This window comes from Cylas formicarius, unplaced genomic scaffold (genome assembly GCF_029955315.1).
Source record: "Cylas formicarius isolate icCylForm1 unplaced genomic scaffold, icCylForm1.1 PGA_scaffold_3__17_contigs__length_32017465, whole genome shotgun sequence".
In the NCBI taxonomy this organism is placed as follows: domain Eukaryota; kingdom Metazoa; phylum Arthropoda; class Insecta; order Coleoptera; family Brentidae; genus Cylas; species Cylas formicarius.
The window spans coordinates 23,605,628-23,622,682 of NW_026844326.1; the positions used below are offsets into that span (position 1 = coordinate 23,605,628).

The 17,055-nt window shown below is 37.3% G+C and overlaps 1 protein-coding gene across 3 annotated transcripts in view; it reads right to left on the bottom strand.

The window, feature by feature from the left end:
* The window catches only part of LOC132699193 (segmentation protein Runt-like), an 87,120-nt gene extending 74,413 nt beyond the window's left edge, over nucleotides 1-12,707 (bottom strand). For 2 of the 3 annotated variants that reach the window (XM_060665771.1, XM_060665769.1), the window contains exons 1-3: nucleotides 12,539-12,707; nucleotides 8,621-9,157; nucleotides 437-550 (exon numbers count right to left, since the gene is read on the bottom strand). In XM_060665771.1, coding sequence (XP_060521754.1) covers nucleotides 437-550; nucleotides 8,621-9,026 — 520 coding nt within the window. In that variant the 5' untranslated portion in view covers nucleotides 9,027-9,157; nucleotides 12,539-12,707. Of the gene's footprint in view, nucleotides 1-436; nucleotides 551-8,620; nucleotides 9,158-10,602; nucleotides 10,950-12,538 lie in introns of those variants that run through there. The other variant, XM_060665770.1, reaches the window with a different exon arrangement.
* Nucleotides 12,708-17,055: the final 4,348 nt, after the last annotated feature.

The window sequence follows — 17,055 nt, forward strand, 5'->3', positions numbered from 1 at the left end:
AAAAAAAGGAATTTGCTATGACATCATCTATAAAGACATTTGCCTTATAGTCAAGTTTATTATTATTATTTATTATATTAAACGTTTAAATTGACATTCATCTTGAATTTATTTATATAAAAATCAACACACGTTGACAAATTTTGCGTAGTGTCCATTTGTAGTGATATGTTATATTATTTCTCTTCATACTCACAACCCAAACTTAAAAGCACTTTGTTGCACTGCGAACCGGTTGGGAAGCATTACCTAACCTCGCAATGGAATTTAAATCCTGGAATTCCAGAGTTTCCCTTAAATTAAGTTAACTGTGACACAAATTTTTAATTAAAGACCGCGAAAACCAAATGCATTTTTTTTAAACTTTTAAGACATTTCCCTGGCACTTCTGCACTCTATGCAACCTACATTGACAATTTGAACCAAGCTGACTTACCAGTTTTCGATCTTGGCTCCCTGGGTCCGTCAACGGTCACTTTGATCGCCTTGTTATACGTCGCTACTTGGGGCGGGCTCGTCGATATAGTTATGGTTATCGAGAATGATTTTCCTGGAAAAGAAAATTTTTCCTATAACGCAGAAATTCGAAGATACAGTCCGCAAAAAAAAATCTACATCCGCGTTTTAACGATTGGGCAACAATTCTGCGGTAAGTCCCAAGAAAATCTTATCGCAATGGAAGTGGCGGTTATATTATAGAGTGAGGCCAATTAAGTCGGCACCATATAAAAAACATTTTTATTATTAATTTCACGCCAAAAAGGTATTGTTTATAATAAGTCCATAATGGTCTAAAACCTAAAATACAACTGTCAGATGTTAAATTAAAAAATAAATTTTGCTCAATAAGCCATGAGAAACTCTTCATGAAACATTTTGCATACGAGGTTTATTGACAAGTATGCAGTTTATGCAAAAATAAAGTGCTTTAAATTTAATAAAATCGAAAATTGTTATTGACAAAATGTGATTTAGTTTTGTAAACTATGTTTAAGTATCCAACATCGGTCTCCGAAATAACACCAATTTTCGAATTTTCTAAAGAACAATGACAAGATTAAAGGAGCGAAGGGTGAAACTTTGGTTTTATGAACAGGGTCTAACGGAGTAAGTATTACTTTGCAAAAAGCAATTAATATAAGGCAAAATTCATAAAAACCACCTTTATTACGGCGGTTTTGAAACCGAATATAATAAAAGACGCTGCGCAAAATGTGTGACACCTTTGATAATTCCTTCGACATGAATAATTACGCCCTTTGGCCCAAGAGCGGGCAATAAAAACTTAGACCGACGTTTATCGCCTTTTAATTTACCGGCAAAGCCATCACGGCGACACATAGTAACATTTATTGCCGTTAATTTTTACGAGGTCGTTTGCAGATTTGTAACCCAAGACCTCTATATTGTTTCATCCCGACCAAGAGGTGGGCTTAGCGGTTGTCGTCGGTCATATAATTTAGCAATTTTGTCGAATCATAGACACGCGCAAGTCACACCCACACATAGGAATAAACCCCAAGAACTCGCGTCCATATCGTTGCGGTAAAAACAATCTACCGGGTTCAACTTTAGAACATAAGATCAGTCTTACAATAGTCCAGAGGTCGTCTATAGAAACAATGGATAACGTCTTAAAAGCTTAAAAGCTGAATTTTTGTTTTGCCCACCATGTAATGCGACCATGAACTTACGATTAAAGGGACATTTGGCTGTTTTGATTGTCAAAATATCGTTTTGTATTATAAACGGTCAAGACGATGCCAAGAACGTCATCAGCTACTAATTACCGTCTCATTTTAACATATATATGTGACAATGACGACGCATAGCCAAGCATCTTTTGAGCAAGTAGGATGTGATTGCGATCTTTTCAGCTGATTCGTTTCGTATCTAAAAGTACCATTGAAAAAAAATTCACTAATAGTAGTATTTAAAATCTGCCGAAAACATCCGATCACCCCAAACCAGTTTCCAAAGTACAAAGTTTAAAAATTAAATTAAAAATAGGGAGAATAGAAAAAAACGTGAAATGCTAAGAAAAGTAAAGAAAGACATACAGCGATCTCTGCTCGAATGAGGGAGCTGAAAGCCCCCAAATGCAAGGAAAGAACCTACTACTAATAACTACTTCTCTTATGACATACACTACAAATAGAGAAAAAGGAGTTAAACATTCCAAAAGCGAAGTCTGCGAAAAAAATGTACGTATAAATAAGATGATTCAAAAAACGGAAATAGATTCAACGTTCACTTAATAAGAATGCAAGACTGAAATAAATTATATGAGAGAAAAATGTATGCTGCAAGAAACCGAATTCGAGAAGATATAGAACAAATTACGATATTGGAAATAAAGCAGACATTAAGGAAAATGAAAAATCGAGTGAAACTGCTTGACCAAAAGAAGAATAAATGTTTGTTGAATATGGAAGATCCTCCAAAGGAATAGAAAATGGCAAACTTATCTTCCATACATATACTAAGAGCTACAGAGTGCAACAGCCAGCATTGAAAGATTTACAGATTGGAAAAGAGCAAAGCGGTTTCACAGCAGCGCGCTCCTATGTAAACAAACAACACTTTTACTATTAAGATGGGCGGGCTAATTAGACAGACGAAGGGTCTCCTGCAAAAGCTAGTGCTCATTTTCAATACTTTTGAAATGGGATCGTCATCACGACAACGACTATATAATGAGCAAAATTACATGAGACACAGAGTGAGATGGGTTTAGAAATCAATTTTAGTGTTCCCAATACAAGACTACACCTGGGCTAGGCAATCAAGACTATACCTAGGCTCAAGTAAAAATACCATACCGCATTAATCGACAAAAGCGAGCCATCAGTACATTGAACTACTTATCAAATAATAACATAACTAGAAAAAACTAGGAATATATAAGTAGAGACATGGAAACTAACAAAACGGGACAGCAGACAACGCTGTAAGCGAGAAAGACGGATTTTGTTAGAAGAAGTTGTGGAGTATCACGGATGCAAATAACAACAAACAGCGAAATCAAATGAAAAATGGATATAGAAACAATGCTATCAGAAGAAATGGAGAGAAGCGGTCTTAAGTGGTACAAATAGAACCAATTAAGCATAACCGGATCGCTATGTAAGAGAGAAAGCGGAATAAATATAAATAAAATAATAAATGGGATGGGGACAGAAGGCAGTCGTGTGTATAGTGGAAAAATACTCCGAACCTGTAGAAATTCGTGGAGAAGTAAGGCAGGAAAACCGGAGTGGAATTATTATTATAAATGGAATTGGAAGAAAGTTAAATGGAGAAAATATAAGGAACATCCGTCCATGGTATTCAACAAAACTCCAACACCATATACAGAACTGCTTATCAATAACGGTCGATGAAAGGGTTGACAAGTTCACTTATTTAGGAAGCACTCTGTATGAAGTCTGGAATCATTCTGTGGAGATCAAATGTTGCATAGAAAAAGTTCGAAGCACTTTCACCAACGTGAGATGTGGATTTACATAAGAATCCTGAAGACACCTTGGACTGATGAGATCACATAAACTTGAATACTTTGGGCGCGTCATGAGAAATGAAAATACATATCGCCTATCACACGACATCATGCAGGGCAAAGTAGAAGGAAAGGAATCCCGGGTAGAAGAAGAATTTCCTGGTGCTATCTCCATCGAGCTATTCAGATGTGCTGTGAGTAAAGTTCGAATAAGGATGATGATCGATAACAAAAATGGATGAATCGAGTTCGGCAGGATATAAAGAGAAGAGGAACGTAAATACAAGATTGGATGGATAGGGAAGCCTAGAAAAGAGGATGCGAGAGAAGGTCCGGAAAGTAACAAACTCATCGTAAGCACGGATTGTAATTATGTTAATTAAAAGGCGACGGTCGAACAGTTTTTTTTTGAAGGAATACAAAACGACCCGCGACATGTGTGTGTTTGTGTCCAATTACAACATTATTTTAAACGCTACTGCGGTAAAATTTGTGCCCCGTGGTCCGACTTATTGCCAAATTTTGCGGTCTTGTCGCGTGCCATGTGCCGCCCGGTCCACGAATTAAAACAAAAATGACCGACCGAACACGAAACGGTAATTGCCGAGTCTTATTTTCGGAAAAAACGCCAAGCGGGGCTCCACTAATATTGCTAACCATTTAGTCAGTATAATTTAGTAGTATAGTTTTACTTTGTACTTTGTACTTTTGTAGCGTTTACACCATATCCCAGTCAGATCCATGTTCATTTTCAGCCCTGTCATTTAATTCCGATCTAATCAACATACCTAAGCTTACCATCCAGGATGTCTTATCAGCAAGCAAAGCACTCAAAAACAAAATAACTGCCGGTCCTGATGGCATACCAAGTTTTATCATAAGAGACTGTTCCCACGCAATGTGCGCTCCTTTATGTCACATTTTTAACTTAGTACTTGAAACTGGTGTTTATCCAGAAGCTTGAAAAATTGAAAAAGTTTATCCTATTCTCAAAAAAGGATCACCTTTTTTGAGAATTAAGCAATTAAGCGATTTTTCGAAAATATTGGTCAAGTTGACATTATATACGCTGACTTCCACAAAGCGTTTGATCAGATAGATCATCATTTACTGATTGAAAAAGCATCTCAAAAATTTGGTTTCTTCGATTCGATGATTTCAGTGTTGAGGTCCTATCTGGTAAACCGTAGAGAGTTCATAGAGTTTGCTGAGTTTAAATCAATTCTTTTTGTTCCAATTTCTGGTATGCCTCAAGCTTCTAACCTTGGACCACTTCTGTTCGATATATTTATAGACGATCTCTGCGACAAGCTTGCCTATGCGGACTGCATGACTCTCCATGACAACATCAATATTGTCGGTCAGGGATGTATTAAAAATAAATTGCACCTTAATATCGACAAATGTAATATGGTTTCGTACCACCGCACAAAAACTCATATAGTCTTTAATTATTATATGGATGGTATTATCCTGACTAGACTTGCCTCTGTAAAGGATCTGGGGATTTTATTTGACCAGACATTCTCTTTTGTACCTAACATTACTAAAATGGTTTCCAGTGCAATGACAATTTTAGGATTCGTAACAAGAAATTGCAGGCATTTTTGTAGCTCAGCTACTGTTAAATTGTTATTTAACTGTTACGTTAGGTCCAAGCTTGACTATGGCTCGCTGGTATGGTCACCAATATATAACTGCCTGAGAGGGGAGTTGATCATGATCTTCTGCTTGTAATATGTTTAATTGCTTGCTCTACAAGTTAGTTCATTACGGAGTCCATTGTTCGTCTGGAACAATTACTTTTTCATGTGCTGCGGCTGGAAGGCGGACATCAATCAACTTTCTTACAGCAGTTACCCAGGTCCAATATCCATTTTCAAAACCTTATTTACATTATATGAGTTACCTTCAACAAACTGTCGTCGCAATGCGATTTATATTATGATGGTCTCCAGGCGATACTTCGGAACTTCGATTGGCTGATTATCCGTACTACCAAGTCTTTTCTTTCTACTTTTTTTTTTAGTTATAAGATTAGTAGATTTAAGATTAGTTTTTACGTCCCCTGTGTATATATACTGTGATTTATATTTAATGTTTCCTGTAATTAGGTCATGTTTCCACTTGGAAATAAAGTGCTATTACTATTTACTAGGGTCCAGACTTAAGTAATCAATTATCTTACCTTTTTTTAACAAATGAAAGGGTACAAAAATAGCCTATATATAAGCTTGTGCTTGTAGTATCCAAAATACGGCGGTCGTTCGTCTCTAATATTTTTAAAAAATATTGCTAAAAAAGATTTGCGAAAGTTCTAGGTAGATATTTACTAAATTTGCTTTAATTGTTATTACTTGTATTTCAGTCTGTGAACGCTAATTAGTAAAACTAGAACAAAATATTCTGGACAATATATCGAGCTTTTGTTTTGGCAGAGGAAAAAGTTTTACAAGTTATTTTGATTCCGTGAATTTACGAAACAAAAAAAAATAAGGGGGAACAGCAATTTACCACGCCCGATGACCAAAGTGATACATTCCGACGCGAAGGAAGGCTCGATTGATCTTATATTAAGCCTTTTGTAAACAACTATCTACCGTGACTTATTCTGATGGTTCTCGAAACTTCAAACAACGATCGAAATTTCTCGGTATACACTTTCGGGTGTAACACAACCATTGCCGCATCGTCAACGTTGCCAAGAGACATACCAGTAGCATACCTGTCATGTAGCCATATTGATAGCAGATTTTGATTATTTCCAAAAATGAAGGTGCCTTTCATAGTTCAGAGGCGATACTTATTGATATAACCCTAAACCAAGGGAAATTTGGGGAGTCAACCGTCAAGAATTTATTACATAAAATTCCGCAGAAAACTATTGACCATTGACAGACGACACATTTAAAAGGACGTATTTTACTACACTACAAAAAATCCTGAAAAAGTTGAATATCACACATTTACTGTGATAATTTATACGAACTTCAGCAGAAACTGAAGTTTTTGGTTGATAATTGCAATTGACGCATTTTCACCAGGAAAACGAGCGAACACGCTGATTTTCACTGGAATTTCACTGCCTCCATTGTAAAAATTGGACTGATGTGGCTTTCGCTTGATGAAAATCCATTTATCAAAATAAATAAGCAGTAAACGTTCAGATTTACACGAAATGAAAACATTTGATAAAGACACGGTATTGTCGAAACAATTGTCATGTCAAAATATATAAGTTCGTGAGAATCTAAACTTTTAGTTCTTATTTATTTTGCCTCCATTGTAATTTAGATTAAATTCATTAAATATTATTTATTTATTTATTTAAAACTACCTAACAGGCATGTATCCCAACTAACAGGTAGGTTCCGGAACAAAATAGTATTACAGAGGCAATTGATCGAATAATTACATCATGTAACAAACTAAAATCTAACTTAACAAAGGCATTAACTATAATAAAAAAAGACGGAAATTTATAAATTTTTAACTGTGTCACGTCCAAATCGGATCGAACATTGTATTTGGAGAAAATAACTGAAAATTTGAAAATATTTGATCTTGGCGTGGACAGAAACTAGGTCTAGAGTTTATACGGGGAACAAAGAAATTTAGTCTATACCGGCTGATCTAAAAAGTGTTCATCATTGGTAACTTTGAGTAAAAGTACAAAGTCGGTTAAATCAACAAACTAGTAGTCTTTTTCCACTGATTGCGATTTTGAAATCAGAAAAACTATAGAACATAGGGTTTAGGAAAAAAGCAAAAAATTTGCACAGTACATCCCCCATGTCCACAAGTGCGTTTTAGCTTTCTGATTGGTTCTCGCATTGTTGGTCCATATTTATACGATGGCACGCTGGCCGTTTGAGTTTGAGAGATAAGCTTGACCTTGTAAGTAGGCAGAATCTCCCTTTCCAACAAGATGACGCACCGGCTCATAACTTCCGAGACACATCAATTTTTGACAACCATTTTGATTTTATCTTGCGGAGTTATTTAAAGGACGAAATTTATAAGGAACTATACCAACACTTTGACGTTTTAAAGGCTGCAATAAAAGAAAAAATAAAGCTGATAAATTCATTCAAATTACTCAGATTTTTTTCTATTTTTTCTATGTTCTTATTTCCATGTTTCTTACGCTCAAATAAAAAAATAAAAGGAAAATGGAGTTTTATTTCGAGACCACTCAGCCATCCAGTCTAAAAGAGAAATTTGCTGATCATCACTTTTGCATATGACCTTTTTTGTTCTGTTGCTGATTTATGAACTTTAGAGTAAAAACTATTTCATAAATCCTACATTCAGCTGTTTATCTGTTTCCACCACAGTAATCAGTCGAAAAAATACTACTACTTCGCTAATTTAACCGACTTTGCATCTCTACTCATAACAAAATTACCAATGAGCATAGCAAACAAACAAGTTATTTAAAATTTTAAATATCATTGAATGATGTGCACATAGCGATCACTAAGATACTCATAATCAAATCCATTTGTGGGGAATATACTCAGAATACTGAGGATACAGCAGACCCAAATACTCATGCATACTGTAACTTTGAGTTGAATAATATATTTATTATTTCTGTTGTTAAAGTCTCTAGTGCAACGTACGATAAATTCCTAGGTTTTTGAGGCATCTACCAACGCTTTATTAACATGAGGGGACAAAGGGTAGTTTTGAGTATTGAGCTGCAAATTATTATTTAGACAGCATACAAGAGAGACATCAAAATTTTTACCAATGTCATTAACGACCAATAATGACCCCAGTAGTGAGTCATGAGAAACGCCTGAGGAAACAACATATTCATCGGAACTGTGATCACAGAGATAGACGTACTACAAATTAACAAACGATTCAGAAAATCCCAAAGTACGAAGCTTATGTATCCGAATTTTGTTTGATCGATAGCTTCAGAAATACAGGTAATTGTTAATGGTGGTAAATCCGAGTTGTTGAGGGACTATTTGGAGACATAGATTAGAAAATATTACAAGCGGCTTGGCAAAGCAAAGCGACAGCCATGTAAATTGTAAATTTAGGTTTAATTATTTTAAGATCTTATCGGTAATAATACCCGCCTGAGGAAAATGTTGACGAACTTACCCCTTCCGCTCCTCCCGACGAACCTCAAATCGTTAAACTTCGCCACCTGGTTCTTCATGACGGCCGTGCAGTTCCGCAACTCCGCACAATAGTTCTCGTCGTTTCCGGCCCTGACGGTCACGACGGTGCCGTCCCCGACGTCGCCCACGGCGACGACTTTGAACCCCGCCGGCAGGGTTTTGTTTGACCTCCAATGGGTCGGCAACGCGGAACACAAGATATAAGGACTGCCGGTCCTGACCAACTCGCCTGGATGTTCGGCCTGGATCTCGTGGATCCGGTGCTCGAACCAGGACAAGTCCAGATTGCCCGAGGAAGTGTACGCTGCGGTGGAGGGATGTTCGCACATCGCGGACCGCGGCCACGCGTCTTCCGAGATGTTGCAACTGGTGACAGGTAGATGCATTGGGTCTACTTTTAGTGATGGTGATAGATGCGGGTTTTAAGCGTCAAAACTGTTGGATCTATCGGAAGCTGAGACGATCGACGCTGATGGGCGGCGCCTCATCGCTTAGCTGGAGATCGATGCCGTGGGATCTGCAACAATCCATTTTTTGTGCAGTGACATTTTACCAAAATGAATATCTTAGACACGCTTTAACTTCTAGGTTTTTCGCTTTTAGATTTTAGCGGAAAATTTAAAACATGTCCCAAGAAAAGTTGTGAAGCAAAGTGGTGTTTTTTGCAAATTGTTTATAAACAACAAAACACTATAGAACTTCTGGATTCCTCCTGCGTTGGTTTTTGTTGACTCGAACTAGCTAACGTTTCGCCGAACATCGTGTTGGTTTCTTCAGAGCTTGATTGAAACTGACTCGCATTTTACTCTGTACCTGCTTTTATATTGTTTGATAGGGGAGGAGCTAAATGAGGGGCATAAAGACTGTCTCGGATGACAAAAGAGGTTCAAACAAAGAATATAGCTGAAGTAAAAAAAACTATTTACTCATTTCGACCCGGTTATACTCCGTCATCAAGAAAAGCGTTTTAGATGACATGTATGAGGAGGAAAAGGCAAAATGCCTTTGTTCTCTGTCAGGACAATGTGCGAATATGTCCATTACGGGTGGTCGAAAGTCCACAATGTGCCAGTTACATGTGCAAGAATAACAACTGAAGATGGACGAGCGCTTTTTTACGAAACAATTGATACTTCGCGATATGACTGCGAGGTATAATCTTTTGTGACAGAAAACACAGCAAATATGGCCGTCATGAGAAAACCTTTGGAGGAAAAGACGGGCTGAAAAGTTATAACATATGGCTGCTCTGCATATATTTTAAATTAACTGTGCAAAGATTTACAAATATAAGACCTCAAAGAACATGCAGTCTAAATTGCTAACTATTTTTGCGCTAGTGCATACTAGCTAGTGCGAAATTTAGTCAAGCTGGACGCAACGCTTTAGTCGTATCAAGTGATGTGGGATGGAATAGCGTTGCCGATTGTTTATAGATGTACGTCACTCAGTGGGACATGTTATTAAAAGTTATTAAAGCCAATGCTCTTGACAATTTGCAGAGAAAAATCGCTTCTATCTCATTTACAATATATCTTCAAAAAATTCAGGCTCGATATAAGCAGGCACTCACGCCGTATCATTTTATAGCTTATATGTTGGACCCTCAAAAGCAAAAATATGAGTTAACACCCGAAGAAAAGAATCTGACTTTAGAAACAATTAATAATTTATATGGAAATATTGGACTCTTGCCATTAGAAATAAAGTTGAACATGTTTGGCACCAACTGAAATCTGCCATTCGTCGTAACAATGTTTGTAATTTTATTTTAGATTTAAACATAAATACATACATAAATAAATAAATATTGTTTAGTATCTTTCCTAACAAAACCCCAAATAATTAAATTCTAAGCAAAGTACGGACCTGTTCGGCCATATTTCATTCTTACAGCTTGCCCGGGTCTTTCCTTAATTCGTATCAGTTAGTCACTTTCTTATATCTATGAACAGACATTACCTATTGAATTTCCTTGTATATCGGCAGCGCGGTGCAGGGCAGGATTGTTTGGAATTTTGCATTGTTTGAAAAATTGTTTGTGGAGTAGTGACGTCAATTATTGTGCAAAAAAAAAACAAAACGAGCATTATTTTTTGAGGTTCCGAAATTTGCCGGTGACGGGCAGTAAAGCCGAGCTTATTGACAGATTGCAAAAATTGTCCGATAATGTTTGGCAAGATTTGGTTCAAGAAAAGCGAAAAAAGGAAGAACAATTGGCGGCTAGGGGACAGAGGAAGATTTTGCTAATAGATTAGCTCAACAGGAATTGGACATATTGAGGCGTGAACAAGAATTGGTGCGAAGGAAAGTTTAACTTCTCCGACGGGACCAGGAGTTGATGAATTCTCGTGAGACTCCTGATAGAGCTTTAAGCCTTTCTAGCTCCGGGCCGGCCAATCAGATAAGTATACGAGCAATGGGTGACTTATTATGATTTTGAAAAATGGGAACAGCAAGGGCAACTTCTGCGGGCATCTTATCAATTTGAAGATAATACCGCTCGCGTTTTGATCAGTTCTAAATTGAAAGGAGACTTGTCTTGATTCCATTCGAAACCAACTCACCTGACTATGGATATCAACACCCTACTAGAAACCATGGAACAAATGTTCAAGCATCGTCCGAGTAAGTTGCTACTGAGAAGAGATTTTGAAAATCGAATGTGGAAAGCCGGGTAACGATTCACTGACCATTACCATGATAAGGTAATTTTAGGAAATCAGGTGCCAATCGACGAGCAAGAATTGGTTGACTATATTATCGATGGGATTTCGAATCGACATCTTCGAGACTAAGCCCGTATTTTACGTTTCCGGTCAGGTGGAGATTTGCTAGAAGCATTTGAAAAAATAACAGCCCCACCTCTTCTCTCAGCTTTGAAACCGCCAGATGTATTAATTGTCAAGAAACTGGCCACATTTCCACCAAGTGTGCAAAGCCGAAACGACCCTTTGGTGCGTGTTTTGAGTGTGGAGCAACATCGCATAAAATGAATGAGTGCCCCCGACGAGGACAACAATGTAGAGGTTCAAGGGACGAGCCACGACCTACAGTGTCTGCGAATGTGCTTCAGCCTGCTCACCAATTGCCGTACATTGTTCCCATGAGATTTGAGTTAGTTGATAAGGAAGGCGAATATTGTAAGTACATCTTGACTGCTATGTTAGATTCAGGATCACCTATTAGTTTGATTAAGGAAAATTTTTTGCCTTTGGAAACGCGATCCCAAGTTGATTCAGATGAAGAGGGTTTTGGGGTATAAATGGGTCACCTCTAGAAATTATTGGTATTTTTTATAGAAAAGTTCAAATCGAAAAAGTTAAAATTGCATTAATATTTTATATTGTGCCTAATAAAGATTTTAAACAAAAGGAGTTTGATTTAAATCATTTGATTAAAATCAGCCCAACCCTGATCAGCAGCCTCGAATTCCTCAATGAGTGTTTAGATTAAAGTTTTTCTTTAACCACACCCTTGCGCGTACCAAGAAACAATAGTGAGGATTTTTCAGACTGTTCGTCAAACGATGAGTTGGGGAGCAAGAAAAAAACGTTTTGGTACCCTGACGACGAGTTAATTTCAATCGCAACGGCAAGCGCATTATACAACTTTCACGGAACCGAGCTGTTTACACTGGCCGGAGCTTAATATGCCGTGGGTTTTTACAGACGTCGCGCGGCCTTGAGGTTGTCCCTGCGTCGTGGAGAAAATTCATGCGAATCGAACCTGACACGCACCGATTTTTAACAACCCGATCGGCCCGAAAACCGCGACGAGTTTAGCCCCCCGTCCGCGAAACCGCAAGAAAAAGCACCCGCCTTCCCCCCTAGATCTCGAGATCTGGATTCGTCACCGCGCGTGACGACACGGATGAATCACGCGTCCTAGTACTTACTCGTCGCTCCCGTCGAAATCCGATCGAGGCGGTTCCCGCGCGGCAAAAACGCCACAAAAAAAAACACAGTCGAACGTCAAATGTCAAACTTTTCCCGCGTCGGCGTCACTTCCGGTCCGTGAGCTCGCGTACTCTACGATCGGCCGACTCGAAGGAACGCGACAGACTACGCGCGACGCGACCTCACGAGAATCAAGAACGCCGCGGTTATCCTTCCCGTTCGGAATCGGACGCGCGATAGAAAGAGACGGTTCGAACGGAACAAAGCGGTAGGCCGGTTCCACGGCCGCCTGCATTCCTACGACCATCTCGCATAAGGCACACTATCGCGTTCAGCGTGTACGTCACGCGATTGTCGACTTAACGTCACCCGTGGTTAAACGCGATGGGCGGCGGCGAGGGGCGTGGCTTGCGGTCGGCCAATATCCGCGCGCGGGCCGCTGAAAAATTCGTTAACCGCCGCGCCCCCCGTTCGTCTTTCCACGATAAGGAGCGCTCTTTAATCGCGGTTTGCGCCGCACTAGGCGACTGCGATTTTTTCTCGCGGTTTAGTCAAGGAGGGAGGGGGCGATTCGGATGTTTTGTCCGGTGCGATAAAAAATATTTCGCAAGGGAACGCGCGCGCACGCGGTTCCCTGCGAACTAAAGCGCCAATGAGACACGCACGTGCGATAAAGGCGAATTTCCACTACGCGCACAATTCGCAGTACGCTCAAGATTTATTATTTGATGTAGTTTTGCATCCACATTTGCAGATCCGTTCACATTCTTTGCTATGAATAAAATTAAGTATCCACTTCTTACTTAAAATGTTGGAGTAAGTTCGTCATTTGGGATGAATAAAATGATGAAGGAGATGCTTAACAATAGAGCACCTGGTATTTGTAAAGTCTGTTCATAGATATAAGAAATTGACTAACTGATACGAATTAAGGAAAGACCCGGACAAGCTGTAAGAATGAAATATGGCCGAACAGGTTCGTACTTTGCTTAGAATTTAATTATTTGGGGTTTTGTTAGGAAAGATACTAAACAATATTTATTTATTTATGTATGCATTTATATTGAAATGTAAAATAAAATTACAAATTATTTTTATTACCTACTTAAATTACTTAAAATTATTCACATAATACATCAGGATCACTATCGCTATCATCGCATGATCTAATTATTATTTGTTCTATATTATTTGCAATACGGATATACGATTGTTCTGCTTTTTCTATATGTTTAACAGAATTAGCCCAACTTTGTGGAGGGATATTAAAAACTTCGATTTCTATAAGTTAACACGGTGAAAAACATTGTTACGACGAATGGCAGATTTCAGTTGGTGCCAAACATGTTCAATGTGATTAAATATACTGTGGTTAGGTGGAAGCCTTGAAACTGTATGCCCTATATTTTTTCCATAATTATCACAGACGTATTCCTTTTGTTGTTGTTAGTCAACTGTCTACTGGGATAACTTACATTTTCCATTACAATGACGCTATTAGGAGGAATGTTTGGAACTAGTTTGTTTTTAAACCAACTTTCAAATAAATCAGCGGTGGTGTCTTCATGATAATCCAGAGAAGAATCTTTAATATTTTTCGCAGTCAGAGAAAGTCCGTTTGGAATCCAACCATCTTTAGAGCCAGCATGCAAAATAGTTAATCTTTTACCTCTTTTTGATGGCGCGTTTGTTTTACACTTATCCGTTGAGTCAACCCAACCCTTTTCCGAGGTATCATAAGTGTCGAACCAGGTTTCATCCAAGTAAATAATTGGCCTTTGTTGTTCTCTGTAAATCCTAATTTTTTCTAGAGATTCCAGTCACCATACCTACCTACTTAACAGTTAGTAGTAAAATTAAGCATATACTTACAGTTCCTCCAATAATTTTAATTTACCTGTTTAGGATGCTCAAAGCAGTTATAAATTTGATTTGATAAGTATTGTACAACCAAAAATATAGTGCATTTATTGCTTAGACGTTTCAAGTATTTTACAGTACCTTAATCGCAGACCTTCGCAGGACCGTGGTAAAACCTTTCCCAACAGATGTTTATTCTGCATTAAGTAGGTCTTTTCCTGAGATGGGCCGTAACAAATATTTGTAGAAGCTTGAAATTTTTCTTTGAAACGTAAATGTAAGTAGAAGCGTTTATTTTAACATCAGGTGATGTATGGTTCTTAAGAGTGTAATCTAAATTGGAATATATTGCTATATATTACGGAGGTATATGACTGTGATCTTTCCAGTAAGTACATGCGAGGCTGTTTTCACTGGATAGTTCAAAGAGTGAGGGTAAGTTTGAAATTAATCATTTTTGTCTTGTGTGCCTGTCGATTAACAACATTCTTCTTGTATTTTTGTGTCTTCTATATGGTTCTTCGATTTGTAAAAAACAACAGTCCTTTTTAAGACTATAGATTATATTCGCGGTAGATAAAAGTACGTCAAAAAGTCGTTACGTACATTTTTGAAGAAAATGGATTTTCGTCAACGTCAAGTGTTAATAGAATCTTAAAGAATTTTACAATGGAATAATAATTCTTTATGCTGGGTCCAAAAATGATTGGGTGGAAGATGCTTATTTTAGTCTGCCAAAAACCTCAAAGATTTAAGTGCAGATTACCATGAAATTATGACCGCGGGAATATTACTATCACCAAATACTGTTATTGTGTTGGATAATACCTCATATGATTCAGCCCAAATTAGAAAAATTCCAAATACTTCTTCAAATAAAGAAGAAATTAAAGAATTTCTGTACGAAAATGATTTATATTTTGAAGAGAGCTTCACGAAAAAACAACTTCTGGAATTATTAAAAACAAAACATTTCAATGAAGACTACAAAATAGATCCGATAGCACAACAAAACTGACATGAAATCTTGAGATTACCCCTGTATCATTGTGTATTTAACCCAACTGAGATGATTTGGTATAAGTTGAAAGCGCATATAAGAAGAAATAACACTGCACCGACATTTAGTGATAGTACCATGAACGTAATTCGGCACGCGGTAGCTAATATATCAGCACAAAGCTAGTCTAACTGTGAAAAACAAGTAATAGAGAAGTAAATATTTATCGAGAATCATTAGTTGCCGAGTTGATCATTGAATTAAGTGACGACAATAGCGAAAGTAACGATTTTTTATTTTTTTTATTATTATATTTAATTTTTTGTATATTCATAATGATAATAAATTGTTACTTTGTTCTAATTTTGTTATGTACATGTTTCAAGAATTGCTCGGCGAAAAGATTGAAAACATTGAAGTAATAAACAGTAGGCAAAGTTAATCACGGGGTTCGTTGTAAAACACTATATTTCTGGTCTAAGTATACCTACTCCCTTACTTAAAATTTTGGAGTAGGTTCATTATTTGGTATAAAGAAAATGATTAAGGAGATGCTTAACATCAGAGCACCTGCTATTTTTCGAAGTACCTACTTAACAATGAGTACCTACTTCAATTTTGGTACGAATAAAATTAAGCATATTTTCTCAATATTCCAGAAGCTCATGTTTACGTAGCTGAAGCGGACAATTCTCAAATAATATTTATTAACAAAGTCTACACTAATTTTTCCATTCGTTGTTTCGTTATTTTTCGAAATACCCTGCGTAACGATACTAGATTTCTTCCGAAGACTCGTCGGTGGGCGAGATACATTCGTAGCGCGTCCTAGAGGGACGCATTGTTTTTCTATCGTGCTCCTATGGCCCAATGTGGAACTTTCGCAAAAACCATGTAATTTTATTGTACATACACCCTGTATAAACAGTCTTAAACGTCTCGCTGAACTTCAAAGGCAAACTTTGGTAAATATTAGAATTTGTACAAATAATTGCGATATTTTTTAAAATATCTCGCGCGCCCTCTATGACAGACGAAATTTAAAACTTGCTCTCCACATAGTTTACGATACCGCTCCAATCAAATTAACAGTTTTTCATTTATCGCCAATAATTTACCCACAAAAACGGAAGCTTTTAGGATCTTTTAGAATTTTTTGCCCATAAACGAATAGAGGTTATGGCCCTGGATCTCCTACGTTTTTTGGTAGTTATATCAATTCTTCCAATAGAGTATTGGTTTTCAAGACAATAATTCTTTTCTGAAACTGTGCAGTACGCCGTAATAGTGAATGAAGTCATCGCGTCTAAATTGAGTGCTAGAAGTAGCAATTTTTATAAGGATTTTTTTAAATATCTCGAGCGGGCGTATATGGTAAACGAAACCCGTAAAAACAAAAATTTTAGTTCTCGATGTGGTCTATAATACTGTGTAAAGCAGTTAGTCATATTTTTTATGAATATTTAATTACGGCAAATAATTTACTGTGGAAAAGAACAATTTTCAGGGTCGTTTAGATTTTTGTCTATAATTGAAAAACCCTGTATATAATCGAAAAAATTCCTGATATAAAAGTTGTAGTGCTGGTTTTAGAGAAAATGTTTTTTTTCTGGACGTCAAAATAACCAAAAAAAATATATTTTTTAAATGCTTGGA